General features: G+C 47.9%; 1 protein-coding gene across 2 annotated transcripts in view; it reads right to left on the reverse strand.

Moving 5' to 3' along the window:
- The window catches only part of ELMOD3 (ELMO domain containing 3), a 32,416-nt gene extending 20,970 nt beyond the window's left edge, over window positions 1-11,446 (reverse strand). The window contains exons 1-6 of one of the 2 annotated variants that reach the window (XM_038384740.2): window positions 11,329-11,446; window positions 7,993-8,073; window positions 6,886-6,955; window positions 5,653-5,715; window positions 2,520-2,611; window positions 1,196-1,319 (exon numbers count right to left, since the gene is read on the reverse strand). In XM_038384740.2, the coding sequence (XP_038240668.1) occupies window positions 1,196-1,319; window positions 2,520-2,611; window positions 5,653-5,715; window positions 6,886-6,955; window positions 7,993-8,070 (427 nt within the window). In that variant the 5' untranslated portion in view covers window positions 8,071-8,073; window positions 11,329-11,446. Of the gene's footprint in view, window positions 1-1,195; window positions 1,320-2,519; window positions 2,636-5,652; window positions 5,716-6,885; window positions 6,956-7,992; window positions 8,074-10,413; window positions 10,437-11,328 lie in introns of those variants that run through there. The other variant, XM_043503165.1, reaches the window with a different exon arrangement.
- Between the last annotated feature and the right edge of the window lie 80 nt (window positions 11,447-11,526).

The raw sequence follows: 11,526 nt of genomic DNA on the forward strand, positions 1-11,526 counted from the left end.
AGGGGCCAGCCCCAGAACTCGGCAAGAAACTAGGGACCACCCCAATCCTCCCCACCTTCCACTCCCAGAACGAGGTGCATTTCTTTGGCTTTGCCCTCTCTAACATGAATACAGAGCAATGTGTATATTTAAACAAAAAACCCAACCAAAACAAGCCACTTCACTATACACACTTCTTCCTCCCCCTCCCCCCAGGAGAGGATGAGAGAACAAATCAGTCAGATCAGTCAAGCTGTTTAATGCACTGCTGGAAGTTGCTCGGATACTACAGTGAGGAGCACAGTACAAGAACCTGAAGAGAAGAGGAGAGAAGAGGAGAGAAGAGGAGACTGGTTTGACCCAGTGAGACAATGCTTATGTTTCTGTGACAACAGTTCATTTAACTTGATCAAAGTTTGGATCGTTTATTTCCCTCTATCTATGATACTTATCTGGCCCTCGGAGCCGTAGTATCTGAAATCGTTATACTCTTTGATAGATCCATCCTCACAACAGCCCTGTGAGGTCGAGCTGTGCTATTATCCCTATTGTACAATGGGGAACTGAGCACAGAGAGATGAAGTGACTCGCCTGAGGTCACACAGGAAGTCTGTGGCAGAGCAGGGAAGTCTCAGGCTAGCACTCTAACCACTGGACCATCCTTCCTCTTAGCACATACCAGCTGGACATATAAAGATCACAACAACTGACTTCCCTGATTCTTTTTTGAAGAGATTTCTAAACCTGCCAAGCCCCTTCAGAGACCACCCAAAATCTTCATTCAAACTATGATCTTGGGGACCCTAGTGGGGATTTGGTACCTGATAAGCCTGACATCTCCTAGCAGGAAGCAGGTGTTTCCAGGGGTCATATTCAAACACTATTCAATAAAGAGACCCCAGTTCAAACGCTGCCTTTTTTTGCAGAAAGAATTTGTGACCCAGTGACTCAGAATGTCTGGTTTGATGGAGAGGGAGGATGCTAGTGAGATGTGCAGGGAACAGGGAGAGAGGGCACAAGATGACTCCTGAAAGTCTTCAGTCCAAGGTTCGCAGGCAGGAGTGGGGGGGGAAAGGCACTGCGCTCTAGGACACCAGCTGAGGTGAGGGATGATCACACTTCAATGATTGTTATATAATCAAAAACAATCATCTGAAGGAGGCTGATTATACTGGCTGGGCAGAGCTCATCCTCCTCGTTAGAAGGGAATACTCACACTGGGCTATCGCCAGGGCCAGATCCCGCTCGCCTTGCAGCTGCTGATGAAGCCGTGGGGGGCCGAAGAAGAAGTGAGCCACGGCAGACAGCCCTCGCCTTTGCACTGTCGGCTGGATCTTTTTCTACGAAAAGGATGATACATAAAGAGAGGTGGCAGGGTATGTGGTGCCGTCTCCCTTGGCATCATCTGGGAGAAAACGTGACAGAAAATCCTGTTTTGCAAGGGAATTTGTTAATTAATTGGGAAGTGACACCAAGAGTTAGATTGCCTAACACCTTCCATTAGAAGACCCTGTTTTCAGTTGCCTATGATTTTGCCAAACTTTAACCTCTCGAGATTAAATTTCTCATGCCTGGTCTTGACTTCAGACTGAAAATTTTTGGAAAGTTACAGCAAAAACATTTCAACTGCTTCTGAGAATGAAGTTAGAAGAAAAATAGTTTGTCAGTCAACATTAAAAAAATTCTTACAACTGTTTCTTTAAAAAGCTCTAGCATCTCTATGCTTCGCGGGAAGGACTTGAAATTTGGCAGCATGGAAGACCCGGGGTCTTTTGTTATCTCCATGAAAATTCACCAAGATTTAGCTGCATTACACGCCTTTCTTTCATTTGTACCCACTCAGAAGAGGTTTGTAAGACCGTGGCAGCTACATTCTCTGACCATTCTGTTGCACTCAGCATGCTCTAGTTCAGAAGTGAAGGGGCTGGGCACCAATCTTCCTGGAATTGCTCCTCCCAGCCTACAGGCACTGGGGCACCAATCACCAGGAATGAGTGAAAGACTCCCCCCTCCTGTGGCACCAGTGCTCTCCCTCTTAGCACCCAAGCTACACAGAGGAGGGAGAAATCTGACTCAAATGCAGGGTAGTCAGGGGCAGAAATAGCAGCGGGCATATGCTGGGAAGGATAGGACCAGAGAAGACCAGAGAGGGACAAGCTGGAAGCGGATAGAAGGGTGTCTGGGATTGGGCAGAAGACAGGGTAATAGGAAAAGCCCTGGCTGGGATGATTTAGTTGGGGTTGGTCCTGCTTTGAGCAGGGGGTTGGACTAGATGACCTCCTGAGGTCCCTTCCAACCCTGATATTCTAAGATTCTATGAAACAGGAGAAAAGGGGGAAGCTGCCTCTGGCCAGGAAACCCTGAGTTCTAGCCTCAGCCCAGCCCACCCTCACTGTGTGGCCTTGCACAAGCCACTTCACCTCCCTGTGCCTCAGTAAAATACTGCAGGGAAGCATCCCAAGGAATAATGAGTTCCTGTCTGCACAGTGCTACAAACACGCATAACGCTACATTGTTCAATTCCAATGGTTCGCACATACCCTGCACTCTGACAGGTCAGCTGTCTGGAAATACTGCAGTGCTTCATTGAAGGCAATCAGGGGCATGGGACCTGCAGACGTCCCCACGATCCCTGCAAATACAAAAGAAAACAGCCTTGCCTGGGATTCATGACAAGTCTCGTTACATGCGCTGGACACCCCACTCAACTTGCCCATGCAACTTTGGACAAAAGATGGACATAGTCACAATTTCAGATTCTCTTTGCCAGGGCCCCTCCCCTGTTGGTTCATAAGAAGAGTGAGTGGGGAGAGCGGGAGCATGCTCAGAGCATCTGATATATCTATGGGACTCTGGTCAGCAGTCACAGCCCTGAGTTTGGAAGATCATTGAGACAATGCTATTGGGGAACATTAAGCAGAAGGTGATCACATTTCGGAGGGGTGTGTTTCAAATTTTGGGCATGTCACCAATACAGCCCCTCTCCTCTTGAGGAAAGTTTCGGCTACATGGAGGCACCCGTGCAGAGTCTGCATCAGCCACACAGATTTGGTTCAAGGTCTATGGGCCCAACTCTCTGCTATGCCCAGCTCCCACTTCAGTTATAAAATTATGTACCCTGGCTCTTTGCCCAGCCCTGGCAACGGCCCTTAAGGGACCATCTACCAGCCGAGCATAAGCAGAACACAGCACACTCTGGCCATGCCTGCTGTCCACCTCTGTGCCAGGACTGCAAGGAGAGTGGCATAGATCTCATGGCAAAAATAGTATGTGATCAGGTAATTGAAGTCTATGTCATCAGCACACGCACAAGGTGGCAGAAGTAAGGTTGCATGGGCAATCTCAATTCTAGCATTTCCTAACTTTTGAGGCCTTTGCTTTACAACCTTAACATCCTTTGAATGTAGAGGTTTATATGCAGTATTTAGAGAGAGAAACAAAACCTTTCAGATGACTCTGAAGTCTGAACCATCCAGTTTTGCACACTCCACACCTACGTAACCACACAATGTGACTACTGTGACCCCTGCCCTCCCAGGAATGGGTTGCATCCCTTGTTCTGTCTGGTCTTAAATTAGACACAAAGCTCTTCAAGGCAGGGATTCTCTCTCCTACAGTATGTGTTTGTACAGCACCTTGCACAACGCAGGGCCAAGAGAAGTGGGACACCACAACACCACACACTCTCCAGAGACTCTCATCCTCTTTCATCTCCCACAAACCCTCTTCAACATAGACACACACTCCTGCCTTTCCCCTTCAGTCAAGCGACTATCCAAACACACGCAGGCGCCTCCAGAATCCAGGCATACACACAGACCCTTGCCATCTCAATCCATACTCATGGAACTTGGTACACAGACTGCCACCGCACACATGCGGGCACCCCTCCTGCCAGAGAAGCAAGAGAGGCTCCAAAGGAACCAGTGGAGTTGCACTAGCATAATACTTGTATAAAGCAAGAGGAGAATCGGGTCCTTCATCTTCACACCACACTGGGATCTTCAGAGCAAGTACAATATGCATGGTGTCTTCACCAGGCCAGACCTGGCAGGAAGCTGGATGGACAGACCTCACTGACTAGCTGCTTCTTTGACACAGCCCCATAGGCAGGCCTGCTAGTAGGACTTGAGAGTAAGATTTGTGTCAGCATCAGCCAGTGAGACACTCCATTGCCTGTGCCAGTCTCAGTCCCCTAGTCTCTCCATGGTACTTCACTGCCTCTGAAGATGTCAATTCCCCAGCTCTGCAGCCTTACCGCACGGCTAATACTGGCATCAGGACCCCAGAACAGTCACTATCTCTCCCTCTGCATTAAGATACCAAACCGTGTCCTGGTGACTGATTTAGAATAAGGCACCGGTTGGGGTACCATTAAAATAAACTGAAGAAAAAAACAACCTCCAGGCCTAGAAACCAGAGCACCTAAAAATCTGTAACAGGAAAAACTTTGGACTTTGAGTAAAGTAAAAATCCCGACAAACTTGTGTTTGCACAAGATAAGAAATGTTAACATATGAAAGAATCCTACTGTGCTCTCGAAGACCCCCCTCCTAAAAGATTAGGGGGGAGGGATGGCTCAGTGGTTTGAGCATTGGCCTGCTAAACCCAGGGTTGTGAGTTCAATCCTTGAGGGGTCCATTTAGGGATCTGGGGCAAAAATTGGGGCTTGGTCCTGCTTTGAGCAGGGGGTTGGACTAGATGACTTCCTGAGGTCCCTTCCAACCCTGATATTCTATGATTACGGGAAAGATAATATACACACACTGATCTATAACTTTGAAATGAAGGATTGCTAATGATAAGATTTGAAAGCTTCATTAGCTATATTTTTAATAATCTGTAATTATAGATAGCGAATAAATATATAGATAAGATAACACACTGGCCAAGGCTTTGCCTGCCATAAATGTTTTTTTTTGGTCAATTTCTTTTTTATATAATTTGCTGATTTGTTTGAAATGATATTGTTGGCAAGACAAGTAATGGGTTGTGTTGGAAGATGTAAGTAAGAGATACAAACATGTAATGATAAACAAAACCTCCCTTTTCTGGGAAACTTAAACAGGGGACCCAGGGCAACCTGACCCAGAAACTGCAAACTTAGCAGGAAAATGTAGACATTAGGGGATTAAAGCTTGCGCATGCTGAATGTATGGGTTATGTAAAAATCAATGGGTAATGTGTTGCATGCTGATTGGAGGAAAATTGGGTAATTGAGAACGTAAAAATGTATAAGAATACATGTGAAAGTGGGCCAAAATCTGAAGAAACGCCAGACCAGAAACTGAGGAACAAGACAGGACCCGGCCAGGAGACCAGGCAAGATGATGACCATCATGGAGGAAAGGAGGACTTCTCAGTGCCACAGAATGCAGTAACTGGGGCCCATTTACCTATATTCCATCTTGTCTGTTATTACTTATCTGGCATAAATGTATGTCCAGACACTAAGTGACTACAATTCTATCTGAAATTGTATTAACAAAGGCAAAACTGATTAAGCCTAAATTGGGTGGATATGTGACTCAGTTTCCCATTCTACATTCCTGACAGTTCACAGAGTCCCTCGTCATTGACAAACCATCTATCTCTCTCTTCAGTGCCACTACGAGATTTAATTGGTACCAACTGTCAAGGATACCAGGTAAGCTCCGCTGCAGTTATCTGTACCTGACTGGAGACTTTCCACGGCCTCCCATTCTTCCTGGGCTCGCAGCAGCTCTGCAGTAGGATCTGACAAAGGAGAGTCATGAAGAGCGTTAGCTACAGCGGGAACTCTCAGGCCAGCCGTTTGCTTTGTTTCCCCATCAGCCAGCAGATAAAAAGTGCAACAGTTCCTGTGACCTTACGCTCGCCCACCTTTGGGGTCTCATTTAATTTTCTCTTTTATCACAGACCAAGTTGGGGCCCTCTGATATAAAGCTGAACAACAGCAATTCCTTGACAGCTCCTGCCTTGATTACCTGTTCCTGCCCAGAGGCCTGCAGCAAACTCATCCAGTCCCACAGAGAGGAGAGAGTATCAGCAAGTGTAGGGGGAGATTGTGTTTAGCTCTTTCGGGGGTGCTGCGGGTAAAGCCCTCTCTCCACTGCACACCTGCAAAAAGGCCGAGTACAATAGTCCAAGCCACCCCAAAGGGGGCATGGAAGGAAGGGTCATGGCCCTACCAGGCAGTTCTTCTGGCCAGCCTCCACTGCATCATCCTGAGGGCAATACAGTTCTGACCCTGTCCCAACATGGGCCAGTGCCTAACAGACATGATCAGGCCCAAGGATAGTACAGGAAGTCAGAGGGGAATTCTGCAGAGCCTTTTCATGTCTCACTCAGCAGCCTGACTTCCCCCACCCCACCCCGGACACTGCAGAAGGGAAGTTCAGAGTACAACATCTCTTCCATGAAAAGGAAGAGGCCTGAATTGCAGGGGAAGAAAAATGAGAACACAACCCCATTCACTTGATTGAGATTCCAGAGTTAAAAACGCCACTGGCATAGCACCCCAGCAGAACGGTTCGGAATCATGGCTCTGACACACGTGCTTAGTTAATAGACAGAAAAACTGGATGTTGCTTTGGGGATACAGGGCAACAGCGAACCCACACGTTGGAGATAGAATCTCAAAGCAGAAAGACAGGACAGAAAGCCTGACCAAAGCCTTGGAGGAATGCCGTGAATTCTCTTGGACGGTCTAGAGACAATGAGGAGAAATACTTGGCCAAGAGTATCAGGATCTCGACAATCTGAATGGGCCGAGTACAGCGAGATTCTGGCCAAGCCCACCAGCAGAAAGGACAGGATTTGCTCAGCAGGCAGAAAGAGCAGCGCTGTGCTGGTTGGAGCATATCAGTCCCCTCTAGAATTGGAAAGCAACAGGCTATTAAGTGGAAACATTCAAATACAGCTTACCAGCTTCTGTGTGCCCATTGGCTCCCTCTGCCAGAGCCTGCAGGAGCCCATTCTGCTTCAGCACCGAGATCTACCCAGAGAGAGAACAGTCAGGAGGAGCAATGCCCTTTACACCTCCTGTCGTTTTTAAAGGATTTTTTTCTAGCCTGATGTGCTGAGTGCCCCCAAACAGCAGCAGAGAAGAGGAGCCTTCAGCACAGAAGGAATCTTAAAGACCAATTTCCCTCCCTACACCTGCGGTCTCCCTGAAGCCATAATGACCCATTCTCACTTTGGGAAAAAGAAAAGGAGTACTTGTGGCACCTCAGAGACTATGCTCTAATAAATTTGTTAGTCTCTAAGGTGCCACAAGTACTCCTTTTCTTTTTGCGAATACAGACTAACACGGCTGCTACTCTGAAACCTGTCACTTTGGGAAATATCCCAGCATGCACTATTGTTGTTACACCACAACACCACACAAGACATCCAAAGCCTGGAGACACACCGTGTGCGGAGTGGTGTCCAGGGAAATGAGGGAACCCTTTGAAGGTTCTCTTTGGCTAACAAAATGTGATACCCTCCTGGATTGTTCCCCCAGTAAAGAGCCCATAGCCACCACCCTGCTCGCCCATCACAGGTTTCCCCAGCATTTCCATGCTGGAGCTGCTTGAGTTCACCCTTTCCCCTGCCATGAGACAAGCTGCACAAGGAATAGCGCAGCATTCAGAGTCTCAGCTTTCATTTTTTTAAAATATTGTTATAGTTGCCAAAAAAAAAAAAAAGCCCTTCAAAACCTGACCTAAGTGTAAATAATGTTGTAATATATGCCTGAGTTTGCAGAGTGTAAATACATTGCAATCATGCCTTTTTCTAAAACTTTCAGTGTATGCAGAGTACAGTTCATACCACTTTGTAAATGCATACATGGGTATAGTTGTACCATGAAAGCCCCGATGGAATGCACACACACAAAGGGACTTTACATTCCCAACTCTTTGTGCAATTACAATTAATGCCTAATGTTGCCCATCATGCAGGTCTCTGCACATAATAGAGAGAGACGTGTCTAATGCTAGAGTTTAGTCTCAGGCTGCTGAAAAGTATGAGAATATCTGAGATACGCACATGTACGGATTTGACAGCTGGAGGAAGGAAGATACCTTGCTCTTCAGACTGGTGGGTATCTGCGGTGCATCTGTTCATGCCCTAATGAAACAAGGAAATCAAAGTCAGCAGGGAACCACCAACCAGTGGCCCAAGTTCCTGTAATGCATGTATAATACTGACACAGTGCAAGCATGGAGTTTGGTGTTCTGGCAGATACAATTAAACGGAAAGGAAATAAAAAAAATTGTTAACATGAAAATTTCACCTCATTTTCAAAGTTTCAATTGATTTAACTGCTATTTCTTCTATTTGTGTGTTTAGTGAAAGAGTAAAAGCTAAGGACTCTTTAAGGAAAAGTTCAAACCACAAATAACTTTCTAATGTTACAATAAACAAAAGTCTGTTTAAACCTGTGTTTCCCAAAGTGTGGGGTGTGCATGAAGTGCGAAGGACTATCCAGGGTCTGCTAAAAGACCTCTCATTTGTTCTTCAGAGTCTCAGCTTTCATTTTTTTTAAATATTGTTATAGTTGCCAAAAAAAAAAAGGCCCTTCAAAACCTGACCTAAGTGTAAATAATGTTGTAATACATGCCTGAGTTTGCAGAGAGTGTAAACAGTTCTGAGGTGTGAATTGTCCCATTCATTCATAAAATTACTTCCAGAATTTTACTGGGTGTCACTGAGTTCCAAAGCAATGGATATGCTCTTATCCTTTGCAATGCCCTGCCACTGTAAGACAGGGTTCTCTTTTGTAGCAGTCTTCAAGACCAAATACTTTGCCCAAGTCAGCAGTGAATGGGAGCTACATGTCACCCTCTCAAAAATAAAACCTAGGTTTGAAAAGCTGTGTACTGAAGAACATGGTCACGAATCTTGGCAACTAGCTTCAGGGCTGCCTCAAGATGTTGTGTTAGAGAAAACATGAATGTTGTCACTTAGCAAATAACTGTTAAAAATCACTTAGGTAAGAGCCAGTCTATGCAGCAAAGAGTTCAGTGGAGCTGCAGCTTATACTGAGAAAAGGATGTCTTGCTTTTTCTCACTTTAAAAAGTTTGGGAAACTGTGACTTAAACCAGCTTCCTGGGCCCATGATCTGTATTCCAATTCACATAACTGCCCCCAGCACAGGGAGAATTCCAGGAAGGATCATACAAAATATTGGGGGCAAACTGGGGGCTAGAGGAAGCATGGCAGTGGCAGACCTGCATCCAGCCAGTTCTGCCCTGGGCCACTGGAGCCATTGATACAGGGGCACTAATTAGAGTGGCCCTCAGTGGCTACAAACCCTCAGTTTAATGTAGTTTTTGTATATAATTCACTGGGGAGGGGTTAGAAAGGAGCAAGATAAAAAATTCTATTATGTGCAAATGTAACAACTTCTTCCTCCCCCCTTAAACTTCAGCATGGCAACACAGAGCTTTACTACTTGAGCTAAGCACAAACTACTTTGGCTGGTAGCCAGACAAAGTTCCTACCCTATGTGAACCTGATGTTAGAGGAGGATCCAGGATAACACGCTCAAGTAATGGATTACCTATTCACGAGTCACCTAATTTTACAGACAACACAACCAAGGACAAAGATATGGCAGGTGTTCTTTCTTTCTGAGGCAGTGCCTCTGAGTGAATGGGATTTGGAGCTGCCATATTAAGAGAGCTAGGTTTTATTTCAAGTTTCTGCAGTCTCTTGGTCCGGTATGAGGCCATGCTGAATAATAAGGGAGGTGAAGGGTATAAAATTATTAGCATCAGTCTGTGGAAGAAGTGAATCTAGAGCGCATGGTATCTGGTTCCCAGTGCAATACACATGACCTAGGTCAGAATATTTTTGATGGGGGAAAAGCAGCAGGTGGAAATCCCATCCAGAACTTGAGCTATGTATCAAACACAGATTCTGGGGTAGTGCATATGCAACAATAGAGTCGTCATGCAAAAGCAAGCTCAAACCACAAATGGGAAATAGTAATTTTCAGTTAAACGAATGCATTTCTGTTGGAACAACAAAGGTACCTCCTTGACCCCAGTACTATCCCTAGGACAAATTTCGAAGTCTGGCTGCAAACCAGGGAGAGTGAGAGCCCTTCAAATAAAGGCTACAAGAATTTGTTTTATAATGGGAAGCATTAGGCAACCTAATTACAAGGGTTGCTGCCAGTACTTCTTTTATAAGGCAAATAAAGTATGAATCCCTGCAGCCAAGATAAAGCATGTCTACACTTCAGCTGGGAGGTGCTACTCCGAGCTCAGGCAGAGGTACACACACTAGCTATGCTTGAGCTACCATGCTAAAAGTAAAGGCATGCCAGGCTAGTCATCCACCATCCGTACATAACTATGACCTCTGCCAGAATTGTATTCCGGCAGTCAGCCTGAAACATTGCAGCCCCACTGCTATTTTTAGCATGCTAGCTTGAGCACAGCTAGCGTGTGTAGGTCTACCTGAGCTGAGAATTACACCTCCCAGCTCCTGGGCAGTCATCCTTACTTCAGAGCTGTGTGTAAGTGAGGAGTATGGCCAAGCTCGCCCTCATCCCTGGCCCTGCCCAGCCGTCTGAGGGGTTCCAACCAGGGAGAAAAGGAATTTCCAGCCCAGGGCCCATCCCTGCAAGTGGCTGGAGCCAGCTGCTTCCAGGGAAGGTGGAAGACACCCATTCCCTGGGTCAGCTCCTGCCCTGGGCCCTTCCCACCCCTCAAGTCCCAGCACTGTTCTCCCCTCCCCCTATCCCATTCCCACCAGCCATATGCTGGGCTGCCCCATGGGCCCCCTGGCAACCTGGCCTCTTCTCCCCACATGCTCCCCTGACCTTAGAACCCCTCCCCAGCCCCCTGACCCCCCCCTTTACAGCCCCCCTTCCCCCAACCCCACCCCCCTTCGCAGGCTTCTGCTTCCCCTGACCCCTTCCCCCCCTTTACAGCCCCCCCTTTCCCCCAACCCCGCCCCCCTTCGCAGGCTTCTGCTTCCCCTGACCCCTTCCCCCCCTTTACAGCCCCCCCTTTCCCCCAACCCCAACCCCGCCCCCCTTCACAGGCTTCTGCTTCCCCTGACCCCTTCCCCCCCTTTACAGCCCCCCCTTTCCCCCAACCCCGCCCCCCTTCACAGGCTTCTGCTTCCCCTGACCCCTTCCCCCCCTTTACAGCCCCCCCTTTCCCCAACCCCGCCCCCCTTCACAGGCTTCTGCGTCCCCTGACCCCTTCCCCCCCTTTACAGCCCCCCCTTTCCCCCAACCCCAACCCCGCCCCCTTCACAGGCTTCTGCTTCCCCTGACCCCTTTGCAACCCCCCCGCTCCCCGTGACCTTTGAACCCCTCAGTCACCCCGCCCCCCACTCCTCCCAGCCCCAGCCGCTCCCCTCACCTCACTTTCTCCCCCACCGCGGCTCCTTCCACCGCCAGGCGCCGGCGCGCGCCGCGCTGCACGCCGGGAGTTGTGGTTCCAGGCGCTTCTCTCTCCCAGAAGGCACCACGGCTCCCAGTCGGCGCGGCGGCTGCCGCCTCCCCTCCCCGACTACAATTCCCAGACGGCCCCCCGGTGCGGCAAAATCTACGGCGTCCG

This window comes from Dermochelys coriacea, chromosome 26 (assembly GCF_009764565.3).
Source record: "Dermochelys coriacea isolate rDerCor1 chromosome 26, rDerCor1.pri.v4, whole genome shotgun sequence".
Taxonomy (NCBI): Eukaryota; Metazoa; Chordata; order Testudines; family Dermochelyidae; genus Dermochelys; species Dermochelys coriacea.